The 13,585-nt window shown below is 30.1% G+C and overlaps 1 protein-coding gene across 1 annotated transcript; it reads right to left on the bottom strand.

Moving 5' to 3' along the window:
- Positions 1 to 271: 271 nt before the first annotated feature.
- On the bottom strand, positions 272 to 7,949 carry LOC128177110 (uncharacterized). Its single transcript, XM_052843663.1, has 4 exons — positions 7,798 to 7,949; positions 3,546 to 3,684; positions 1,292 to 1,362; positions 272 to 786 (listed from the first exon to the last, which is right to left on the bottom strand). The coding sequence occupies exons 1-4, from the start codon at positions 7,865 to 7,867 to the stop codon at positions 671 to 673; spliced, it is 396 nt and encodes a 131-aa protein (XP_052699623.1). The 5' UTR covers positions 7,868 to 7,949; the 3' UTR covers positions 272 to 670.
- Between the last annotated feature and the right edge of the window lie 5,636 nt (positions 7,950 to 13,585).

Genomic DNA, 13,585 nt, shown 5'->3' with positions numbered 1-13,585 from the left:
TTGCATTAAAATAAAGGAATCAAAATAAAACAAGAAGATAGTGATTACCTTGTTTTGACTTTTAAGTTGAAAAATTGATATGTCTCATAAGAAAACGTTTTGGGGTTGAAAACTATAAAATTCTTTCATAGTCCCCTTTACCCAGCTTGTTTTTCCAACTAATAAAAAGATGTTCAAATATGTTTTAATGCATTTTAACTTCATTTAACATTTAATTCATTTTTATTTAAGTCTTTGACGTTTTATTAGTACCGTTAAGGCAAACATGACATAAAAGAATTCTTATATTTTAATATAAAAACCAACATTCTAAAAGTTACAAATAATTAAGTCAAGTAAACTTCAAATCCAGATTACAAAGTACAATTATCTCTCTTTATCAACAATTATAAACACAACCTGTTAATGTTTTGCTCTGTCATAGATGTCAAGAAAAATGAATCTTTTAAATTGAAGGAATTGGATGATCTTCAGAACATTAATACCATTCATCTATAAATTTCAAATATCATTTTTTCTAGCCATACACTATCAAAATATAAACACCCCCCCCCCCCCCCGCATATTATGTGATTTTAAAACCGTTCTGTAGAAATCTTACGTTTTCAAAAGATTTAAATAGTTTAGAGTCAATAACTATTATCTAGTCTCTTTAAACTTGTTTCTTTCTTTAGTAAGGCGCCGGACCTTGGTTGTATCCTGGGGTTGGATTACCGTAACCGGGGGGTTGATTGCCTATGCCTTGTTGCTGTCCTGGCTGGATCACTACCCCCTGGCGAGCATTGTCTGTAACGTTTGAAATATGATTTTATATATATATATATATATATATATATATATATATATATATATATATATATATATATATATATATATATATATATATATATATATATATATATATATATATATATATGTATGTATGTATGTATGTATGTATGTATGTATGTATATATATATAGTTAAATCCAAAAAATATCGCAGTGTCCGGTTTTATATATAGATAAAAAAATATAAATATAGATATAAAAACGTCTGAAGATTGAATGAAAGCGCGAACGTTTTACTCTGTGTTGTCTTTCGTTTTTCAAATTTTATATATATATATATATATATATATATATATATATATATATATATATATATATATATATATATATATATATATATATATATATATATATATATGTCTTACAAAAGAGAAAAGCTGTTTGCAATTGAATACGAATTCAAATGATAAATTTAATTAAATAAAACGAATGGGTAAAAGAAAAACCGGATTTGAACTCACTCTTTTTGACGATTATCACAACAATGACTAGGATTATCACGATAACGACGATGATAGGAACTATGATCACTCTGAAATGGAAACAACAAATCGATTTGAACAGAGAGATCGAGAGAGGGTCGACATACACAAAAAATTAACCACAAACTCCAATATACAGAGACTATCAAAACTATATCGTTTGTTTGATTCATGTTTTGTGTTCCTATAAACTGCTGGTGTGGATGAGGTTATTTTAATTTGAGCTGCGATCATGTCCTTTGAAAACATATTAAATATTTTATACAATCACAAATCTTAACAATTTTTACTGACGGTGTAATCTGAAACGGGACTTCTGAACCAGGCTTGGGGCGAATTACATTGTTAAGTAATGCATTACATTACCATTACTTCATGAATTTGGGCATTAAATTACCATTACCATTACTTGATTGTCTTGAAGTAATGCATTACATTATCATTACATGAGTAAAGTAATGCATTACCATTACCATTACTTTGTTTTTAAAAGTAAAGCTAATAAAGAGTTTTTGCAAATGTTTCAAATATAAAACACTCTTTAAAATATCTACAGGTTCATGTTCAATCAGTATCAGGTTCAAATTCAATGACTATACAAGAGTTATTCTTTATTTGCTCAATATATAATCATCTTGTGGCATTATGAACAACATATTACACAAGTAAAATGATATTTATAGACATTTGGCATGATACATTGTAGGATACGAAATAGAGACACAGAATTACATGCATAACAAAAAACAATTTATAGAATAATGTTGCGGTATCAAAAGCTTAATAGAGATATTTCCCCAGATTAAACAAATCTTTATAATTTTGGACACTTAATTGTATAAATTCATAAACAGATGGTTTTTCCCAGTTATATATCTTAAGATACGGTATTTTAATCACATTTCTTTCTTCTGAGGACACTTTAAGACAAAGGATTGCTGTTGCACTTTATGATCAAAGTTTTAAAGGGTTAATCTTTTAACTGCATCCTGTTGGTTTGAAAATCTTCCCAGCTATACTAAATAAATGTTTTACAGGAGCAGTCGAAGCTTGGACTGAAAAGTACTGTTTGACGATCCCTTTTTTTTAGGATATATTAAGAGCAATAATAGAAAAAATACATGAATCTTGTATTGTCTATCAGTCCAAACTAATGTACAATGTACTTAATATACGAAACAGAGAGAGAGAGAGAGAGAGAGAGAGAGAGAATAAGTAAGTAAAAATATTATCAAATGGGTTATAATACTGGAAGTGATATTGATTTACATCATGGATGGACAGTGCATTCATTTTGCTTTTAAAGGTGCATGTCTGTCTCCTATTCTATTGGGACATAGTGAAGGGAAGGGGATTGGGGTGTTTAGCACTTCTTATAACAATAGATTGTTTTGATACTTAGATTATCCTGGGGGGGCATAGTGTGTTGTTGACACATTTCTTATTGAAGTGCAGACTAATTAGAGTAAATTGTTTAAACGATTAAAACTCTTAATAACAACACTCTTGAAAATGTTATGAAATTGTGCTGATATATTTAGTAATATTAACAATTCAAAAATAAATCTTTTAAAAGCATTTTAATAATACAATTAAAACATTTTAATCTCAATAATTATTTCTTTCTTCTTTGAAAATAAATTTAACCAAATTCTATTTCAACTATTCATTTATTCATCACATTTTTTAAAGTGAACATGCATAAATAAGCATAATAATGCAAAGTAATGCCATGTAATGCCAGCATTACACTAGATTTTGGAAAGTAATAAATTGAATTACATTACCATTACTTTGAATGCTAATTTTGTGGCATTACACATTACTAGCATTACTTTGAAAACATGTAATGCAATGCAATACATTACCATTACATTTAGCATTACCCCAAGCCTGCTCTGAACAAATAAACACCCATACTCCGAAAAGAAAACCCAATTTCATTTGTTTCTTACAAAACCTTATTGTTCAGAATTGTTTTTACTTGTATGGCGTTTAGCTACTTAAGGATAAGGTTTCCAGTAAAATCAATTGATTGCATTAAAAAACCAAATCTTCAAGAACATCAGTTAAAAATTTATTTAAGCGGAAAACTATCATTATCCGGCCCCAAGTGAAATGGATCGAGGGAATTGGTCTAAAGGGTATCTTGGGATTTAAATTTTTACCCGAGCAATCCCCACCATAACTGACATAAAAATACCATGTTGGAACAATTTAAGATATTACGTACGCAATGCTGATACAGCTTGAGCCCGCACAAATATATCCCGTTGCACAACAAGTGTACAGATCTTTATCACAACAGTGGTAACCTGTTGGACAATACAACTGGACCGATAAAATGGTCCCGCACGCTTCTCCAGCCGCATCTATATTCATAAACAAAAAATTAATATCAAAAGAGCAAAATTCATGGAAAAAAGGGAACATTATACTGCATATGGGACAAACAAAGCCGAGAAAATTTGTAGGAAAATTCAATATTCTCCAAGGTTCTCTCCAGTTAACAATTCTAAATCCCTGTAATTGTATGGCAATTGGAAACCGAGCATCAAAACACAGGGCACTAATTTATTTTAAAAATTTCGCCTTGTCTAACCCGAAGAATTTGTCAAATCAACACTCTGCCACATAAATGCAGAAAGCTCTATAGTTCTAAAAGACCAAATTAAAACAATTTTTCTACGTTTCCAAAAGCAAGGAAAATAGTTTTAGAATTAATAGAAAAACTTAACTTAAAAGACCCATGGAGAAGCTTGCACGAAGATCAAAAACAGTATACATGGTTTGGTCCATCCAATAAAAAAAGCAGAATAGATTTTTTTTTGGTCTCTTCACATTTGTTAAATTTTGTACATAAAGCAAAAATAGATATAGGGTATAGGTCAGACCACTCTATTGTACTTATTGATATTGTTTTCTCACATTTTGTCAGAGGGAAGGGATTTTGGAAATTTAATAATTCTCTGTTGAAAGATAAAGAATATGTAGTTGGGGTGAAAAAAGTTATAGTTTCTCTAAAACATCAGTATGCAGAAAAATCAGACTCACTGGAAGCTATAGAACAAATACCTGATGCCCTGTTATCTCTAACTATTGATTACCAGTCATTCTTTGAGCAGATCTTACTCCATATTAGAGGATATACAATTGAGTACAGCTCGAGAAAAAAAAGAAATAGAGTAAATATGCAAAAAGAAATAGAAGAAAAGATGAATACTATAAGAAATAATGAATATGAAACTAATAATGATGAACTTATTCTTTTGCAAAATGAGTTAGAATTAATCAGAAAAGAACACATGAAAGGTTTAATGGTAAGAGCTCGTGCTAAATGGATTGAAGAGGGTGAAAAGCCTACAAAATATTTCCTTGCTCTTGAAAAACGAAATTATATAAATAAAACAATATCCAAAATTGCCAATGACAGTGGAGTTCTAATCACAAATCAACAAGAAATACTTAATGAAATTAAATACTTCTATCAAACCTTATATAGCAATAAAGATAATGACTTGAATGATGTTGATATAGAAGAAATTATAGATAAAAGCTTGGTAAACATACTTGATAGTAATATGTGTGAAAAACTAGAAGGAAAAATAACCTATTCAGAAGCCTTAGAAGCTCTAAAAAATATGAAAAACGATAAATCACCAGGTTCAGATGGCTTTACCGCCGAATTTTTTAAATTTTTCTGGAAAGATATATGCCACTTCTGGTTAATGTCAGCTAATGAAGGCTTTGAAAAGGGACTACTATCAACAACTCAGAAACTAGGAATAATATCTATCTTGCCAAAAGAAGATAAATGTAGAGAATATTTAAAAAATTGGAGACCAATATCACTTTTAAATGTATCTTATAAACTAATATCAGCATGTATCGCAAACAGACTAAAACAAGTACTAGACTACATTATAAATGAAAATCAAAAGGGTTTTTTAAAGGGTAGGTTTATCGGAGAAAACACCCGTTTTGTTTATGATATTATTAATGAAACAAAAATAAGGCAAATTCCTGGAATGATATTACTTATTGATTTTGAAAAAGCTTTTGACTCAATATCATGGTCTTTTATGTTCAAAGCACTTAAATTTTTCAATTTTGGTCCAAATATTATTAGATGGGTGAAAACACTTTATACAGATGCAAAGTTATGTGTGATTCAAAATGGAATTTTTTCAGATTTTTTCAATATTGGGCGCGGATGTCGACAAGGAGATCCTATTTCACCATATCTTTTTAATATATGTGTAGAAATCATGGGTATTATGATAAGACAAAATAGACATATCAAAGGAATACACATACAAAGAGATTTCTGTTTGTTTCAATATGCAGATGATACAATTATGTTTTTAGATGGAACTGAAAAAAGTTTAAAATCAGCTTTAGATCTTCTCTTTCAATTTTCAAAATATTCAGGGTTAAAACCAAACTTTGGAAAAACCAAGGCCATTTGGATAGGGTCAAAGTTAGGAAACAAGGATATTTTATGCTCTAGTTTTAAAATATAATGGACAAACGAGGATTTCAATGTATTAGGAATTAAATTCAACTCAAGTCTAAATAATATTACAAAAATAAATTTTGACCATAAACTTTCTTTGATAATCAAGGAAATTAATAACTGGAATAAAAGGCAGTTAACCCCCTTAGGAAAGATAACTGTTATAAAGTCAATATTACTACCTAAACTGACACATCTTTTCATAACGTTGCCTACACCAAGTAAAGAGTGGTTAAAACAACTGGAAAAAACCTTTTTCCAATTCATTTGGAATGGAAAAAATGATAAAATATCAAGAGCACTATTAATTCAGAAGTATACTGATGGGGGGCTCCAAATGGTACATTTAGATTCATACATCAAATCACTGAAACTGTCTTGGTTCAGAAGAATTTTACAATCAAAAGATAATCTACTGAGTACTCTCTATAGCGTAATTACAAGAAGTACAATATCTAAACTTTTGCAATTGGGATCTGATTATCCAAAAAATCTCTCAAATAGTATCAACAACTTATTTTGGAAAGAAACTTTATTATCATATAGTGATTACATTGACATTATACATAAATCATTGGATGCACAACACATTCCTGTCTGGTTTAATCCTCAAATCAAAATCGATAAAAAATCACTGTTTTTTGAAAGTCTATATAAGAAAGGCTTTATGTATTTGTCTGATTTTTTTAATGATCTTGGAGAGTTTATCCAGCTTGATGAATTTGGTGTTAATCTGCCATTTACCACTGTACTTGGATTAAAAAAAGTCATTTGTCTACATATTAATGACAACTATTATGCACATAAGCAATTTCCTCTCCTACCAGCATCTATAAATATTTTACAAAAAAATAACAAAGAAGTGTATAATGTGTTTATTCAAGATATCCATTTTTGTGCTAAACATGAACATAAATGGGAAACTTTACTTGAGTTAGATGATACATTTAGTTGGAAATCAAAGTATAATGCACTTTTTAATTGTACAAAAGATAGTAAACTTTTATGGTTGGAATATAGGATATTCCATAGAATTCTAGGAACAAACAAATATTTATTTAATTGCAAAATCACATGCAATAACAAATGCAATCTTTGTACAAAAGAACCTGAGTCAATTGAACATTTATTTTTTTATTGTCATAAGAGTAAACAATTATGGGTGCAATTAGAGCATTTTTTGTCTTTTTATTGTCATTTTGATGTAAACTTCTCATTAAGTGAAGTAATATTTGGCTATACAAGAGAAAAAAATGATATTGTTAATATTTTGATATTATTAACAAAACAATATATTTTTTACAAATCAAGAAAAAGTTCTGATCTGCATATTAGTGAATTATTGAAATCAATATTGGCATATTATTTGGTAGAGAAAAAGTTGTTTGCAATAAAAATGAGATGTGATGAATTTATTAATAGGTGGAAAACTATTGAGAATCTTATTGCAAACATTCATGTTTAATTATTTTTAATCATCTCCATATTTTTACTTGCTATAATAGGCATTATACATATATCTATATCAACATGTAAATTTGAAATGCATCATATACTGCAGTAACCCCTTAGTAACCGTGGTAAATGTACATTTAGAATGAGTGTGAGCGTGAAAGTTTGTGTTCTGTCTTTTTGGTGTGTTTGTCTTTATGTAGAACTATTGTATTGAATGGTAATAATAGAAATAAAGTATGGAAAAAAAAAAAAAAAAAAAAAAAAAAAAAAAAAAAATTTTTCTACGTTTCTAAGGAGAATAAAATGGAATAAAATAAAAAGCAAAAAAAGGACATGTTGATTTAAATATTTTTTCCGTACGTGTACAGATTATGCCTTATATTCAGAAAAGTATAACCCCTCAAACAAACAAAAATGTCAAAATTTTATTTTATGTAAACTCTCAGATAATAATGTAGAACTAGCTATATATTTTCTATTAAAACATTTTTTTACAAAAAGAGTTCCAACTTACCACTTAATTCGATTAAATTCACGAAAAAAACTAATGCAAAACACACAAAAATTTCAGCAATTCTCGCCATGTCTTAGTGCTTAGAGATTCGATTTTGTAATGACACGTCTTGTGTTAACCAAGTGGACAGAGGGAAAACCAGAACAGAACACAAAATTACTGCAAAATACTTAGACCTAGATTCATGACTTGACTCAACATATTAGATTTGATTCAGGTCTTAAGATTTGATAGAGAATGTTATTAGTATTGGTAACGGTAAACGGCACTACAAATTTAAAGAATTCTTTATACCCGCACTTTCTAAAGAAAGTTCGGGTTTATTGTTGTTACTCTGTTCCGTCCGTCCGTCCGTCCGTCTGTCACGTTTTACTTTCTCAAACTGCTCTTACATCTTATAAACCAGCAATCTGAACTCTTAGAGTTGATTTGGGGTGTCATGTTGTTTTTTAAAAAGGTTACAAAAATTCTCTGGTAGTCCTGGAGGTCAATTAATTGGTAAAAAATGACGTTTTTTCACAAAAAACCTTCTTCCTCGAACTCCTCCTACATTTTCAACAGTAGATAAATCATCTCTTGGAATATATTTTAGGGTATCCTATAGATGCGCAATAAGGTTTCGGAATTTTCAATTTTGTCCTAGGGGTCAATAAATTGCTAAAAAATGACGTGTTTTTTTTTTTTTACATTTTTGTCCATTTTCAAGTTACCATTTAAAATAGAGTACGATTCTTCCTACAAGGTTCAATGTTAGACCCCACACCCTTTTGACACCCGTTAGGGTCATGACTTACATGCCATAATGATCTGATGCGCCATGACCTAAGGAGGAATAATATCTTTGGATTAAGGTGGGGATCTCAATGGTTTTTATGATATTTGATAATTTCAGGAAGAGCACTTGGGATCATGACCTACATACCATCTGAAATGCCTTGAACAAAGAAACAATAATATAATATGTACATGATGCATGATTCAATTTAAGAACCCAGATATAGATCAATCATCTATGTTTTGTAATACTTCCTATGTATATATACATGTTTTACTTTGTGTTTTGTTCTATACTATTAATGTTCATGACTGTAGTATGGCTTAGTCTTATTTTAAATTACATTAAAAATTGTCAAATATATGACTTGGAACCCCCACCCCCAAAACAAGCTCAAATATAAACCGCCCCCCCCCCCCCCTTAATTGTCGAATGATCTATTAAATCAAAATATGATTTGGGTGTCTAAAAACTTTTATTAACTGGTAAAAATTGTTATTCTTAAAAACAATTACATTACACCTTGCATAATTGACAAATGATCTATTGAGATATGATCAGAGGTCATATTTCTTCCTTGGGATCAATAACTAGTATTCATTGACAAGTTAAAATTAATAACAATAAATGATTCAAATTATGAATGTTTATACTCCACATTCAACCCCCCCCCCCCTCCCAATCTAACCTGGTTGTTAAGATTCAGTCTTCTTAATACATTCTTACATGTTTGCAGTAGCAAATTTTAAATCATTTCTTGATTGCTTTTTCTCTCCTGATGCACATTAACATTTTGAAATTGCTTAATTCAATTTTTAAGATTTATAAACAAAATGTTATATGCATGTGTATTCGCCTATTTGGGGCAATTGTAAAGTCTCCTAAACAAAGCAGTGACATCATTAGGCTAGTAATTACCCACATGGATCAAACACTACTGTAACATATGAATAATATAAAATACTTTATTGGGAGTTGATTTTAATCAACTCTCCTATGCACTTACTCAGGCAAAGCGAGTTAAAGACAACACCTGGGGGTCATTTATGTACTTTACACCATTTGATGCATCATAATGACATTAGAAGATATTTTGTATTTTCCTGTTTCGTGGGGTCAAAACAGCTAGTCCCATAAGGTCATGACCTACATTGTATTTGATGCATTATAATACATTAAGAAAGAAATACTCCTTCCTCCCTATTATAACTCATATAAAAATGATAAATAAGTATCTAGTTCACTTACTTACATGTAATATACAAATTTGATACAAAATTGTTTATACAGGGTCAAGATGGGGTCAACTCAATAGTGCAAGTCTGACAAATGAAAAAAAATAACTTTTGCAAGTAAAATGACAGAAACTTTACAAATGCGATAGGATAGGTAACGATGATAAGCTTATCTAAATATTAAAAGATGATGATACAGTATGCTGTCAAAGGGAGATCACATTTAGAAAGTGAAAGTAGAACTTATGTATGCCGGCATCTCATTATAATGTGCTACTGCTAATACATGTATTATGCTTACCTATATTGGTCAGCATCATAATGATAATCCAATTAAAACACAATAATGAATTCCTTTAGCTGATCTTAACTAATCCTTTTCAGCATATGGAAAACACAGACATGTATGTATACACGCGAACCTATCAAATCGAAGAGCTGGGTAAAACTAGTACCCGCTAATGATACCTGCAGACCTGTGTTGTGTACGTAACTTCAGACAAAGATCAGTTATTTGTAACATGCATGTATTTTTATGACCTATTCTTCAAATCCACTTGCACCATTTTATTAGGTAAATAACAGCTTTAAGGTGGTGCAGGACACCTGCATAATGTGATGTATACTTTCTATTGAGATAAACAATAATTAAAGTATATTAAATATTAATTAAATATTTACCCCCCAAATAATGTTACCTAACATTGAAGCGCAGTAGGTTAGAGCGTTTACATGTCTGTATGAGCATTGGGGTCCAAGATGTATTTTTGGTAATTTTACAATTGATATAAATGAATTTTCATGGGGGGGGGGGGGGTCTGGACCCCTCACTCCCACCCCTTCTCTAAATCTGTGCACACGATGATGTACATATGTATGCACACAGAAGCAAATCTAAAACCGGCAACCGCCACGGGGAGGGGGCATAATTTAATTTTTAATTTTGTTTGTAATAATTATATAGACGGTTATACTTTCTGACATGAAATGTTAAGATTATTGATTAACTGAAAATTCACTGCAAACAGTTCAACCCCAAATTGCACATAAAGTGCTGCTCATGTGTATTATCATATGGGAAGGGATCTCATCCTTCAGTTATGAAATTTATATTTCAATGTATTATAGGAGTTTGCATGTGGCCTTCATTTTTAATTAAACTGGTACAAAACAGTGTTATTTAGGGGCAAACACTTGGTGCGGGTATTACTGTCTAATGACAGCATCTAGTTTTGCTTGGATACAATTTTCCAGATATATTTTGATTACTGATACATAATGCATCGTAGAGTCCGAGGGGGTTATTTCTATTTTTAAATGTTACACAACATGATTCTCATGCGGTTTTCCGTCTATAGCCCGGAATATATGCAAAATAAGTCAAATACAGATAAAAAAAAATACTTGCCATACGAAATTACACATTGTTATTGATTTTAAAATAAATAATAATGATTATAAAGTAAAATCCTCTCCTGTCAGTACTTCAGAACTCCGATTTACGAAATAACATTTTAATTCGTATGATTTATATTACTTTGCCGCCTGTTTTATATAAAACCAGTTAGTTTTTAAAGGGACTTAGACACGATTTCAGACCAACATTGTATTGTTATTGTTTAAATTGGTTAACCTGTATAATGTTAATGATTTACTAAAATTTAAATGTTATAAGCGAGATAAAGTTTAAATTCCTTGTTATGTAAACAAAGCTTGAGTTCTATACTTGTTTACAAATAGTGCAAAGGTAAAAAAAAATCACCATTTTTTGACAAAATGATTCATGGCAAACATAATTTAATTGAGTTTTGAACCATGAACATGAGGAAAAGTTCCATAAGCTTTTGATATAATGTGCTTGGTAGCTTGCAAATCTTTAATTATGTCTACTTGTAAGACAACTATTCAGACATTTCAAAAGAAATCCTTCTTTAAAAGAGTCCTTCAAAAAATCGAGGGTCGACATAATTGCAAATCAAAATCATTACATGTATACAAATGTTCTGATGTGTACCAACCTTTTGCCCTTGGTTTTAAAAGACGTGAAATGATTTGGAATCACACCAACATTTCCAACTTCCTCATTTTTTAACCTTTTCATTTCAGGTATGCTATACAATATGCGTGTAGTAGGCTACGGATTTTTATAAAATGCTTTTTAAGAATAATTCAAAACAATCTTTCGCTGAAGACCAATCGACACCACTTGAGTGATTATTTTCTTATATTGCAAATAACATACATGTACTTATGTGTTGTTTGGTTTCGGTTTTATTATAATTATCATTTTTTGAACCTTAATTGCTTCGATCCTTTATTTCTTACATGAGTTTTAAAGAAATGGATCGTTAAAGACTAAGTGAGAAATCAATATCAATTGTAGCTGGCTTGGCCATCCAAATGAATCAAGTCTTTAATACTGGTGAAGAATTTTATTCACTGTTAGTTCTTCAACGTAAGAACTGTAAACAATACAACATTTATTAGTAATTACATAACAACCATACATTAATTTCATTCACTTATCAATGTAAGTAAATAATCATTTCTGGTAGCAAAGAAAATATTTTGTAGATATTTCACCGAAACATGTAAACAACCTGGCGCTTTACCTTACTTTGCTGTACAAAGGGGAATAACTCTTAGTTACTAATGACACAAAATTCTAAGGGTACAATAAATAATTCCATCAGTAGCAATTTAGGTAGTAAATGAAAACTATTTGATCAAAATACAGTATTGAAATATTGATACTAAGGCGCCAATCATTATCAAAGTAACGTTTCACTACGCTTGGGTCAAAATGGCGCCATGTATAAATCCACCCTAGCAATGCTTGTACGTAAATGCTCCAAATACATAGTAATCGTTATGTCTACATTAAATATATGTATATAAACAAGATCAAGGACGTTAACGTTAAAGTAGGCATAAGTACATATGCATATAATTGTAAAATACCTTGTTCTCCTGACCAAGTCACTAAACGTTACAATTCGTTTATCGTTCTCGTCATACCATGTGCACAGAGAAGCTGGGCGGAAGTTACATACATGTAATACACTAAGTTTTACCGGACCCAAAAATAGAAAAATTGCCCATCCGGAATTAATTACCTAAAACCATATACACATGCAATAGACAAATTGTAAATAAAGGTTATTCATATATTTGAAGATTTGAAGAAATAGCAACATTTACATCAACGATTCAAATTTGTGTGCATCATGTGAACACGATAATATTGAATAATATTATGTACATGTTTTTATCATTAAGACTTATAAAAGCGATGCTACAGACACAAAAGGATGCTAGCTTTACTAAAGGAGAAACTGCCAATAATTCTAAGTGAAATTTAACTTTAAATTCAAAAAGTTATTTAGATTTAGTACTAACAAAATACACCAGTTAAAGCCGTTTTGTGTCAATTCCATTTTAATGCAGATGGATCCTAAATTTATCATGTTTTTAACTTTCTGTTAAAGCCTAAAATTCAAAAAGTGGCGCTTTAAATTCACCATATCTGCATTTAGTTATTAACAACAATTATATCTACATTATATAAAACATCTGTTTTTGGATTCTCAACACTTTTGATAATGTCTAAGTAAGATATCTATCTACTTTTAAAAACTTAAACAAGAGGCCCATGGGCCACATCGCTCACCTGAGGAACAATAGGTATGATAAACTCAGCTCAATGGAGTCATAATACAAACTATCTGGACAATATACAATAATTCATGTAAATCCTGTATAAATAAAATCCATTTTC

The sequence above is a fragment of the Crassostrea angulata genome, chromosome 3, assembly GCF_025612915.1.
Source record: "Crassostrea angulata isolate pt1a10 chromosome 3, ASM2561291v2, whole genome shotgun sequence".
Taxonomy (NCBI): Eukaryota; Metazoa; Mollusca; class Bivalvia; order Ostreida; family Ostreidae; genus Magallana; species Magallana angulata.
The sequence above is the reverse complement of the archived record's forward strand: the minus strand, read 5'-3'. Positions and strand labels throughout refer to the sequence as shown.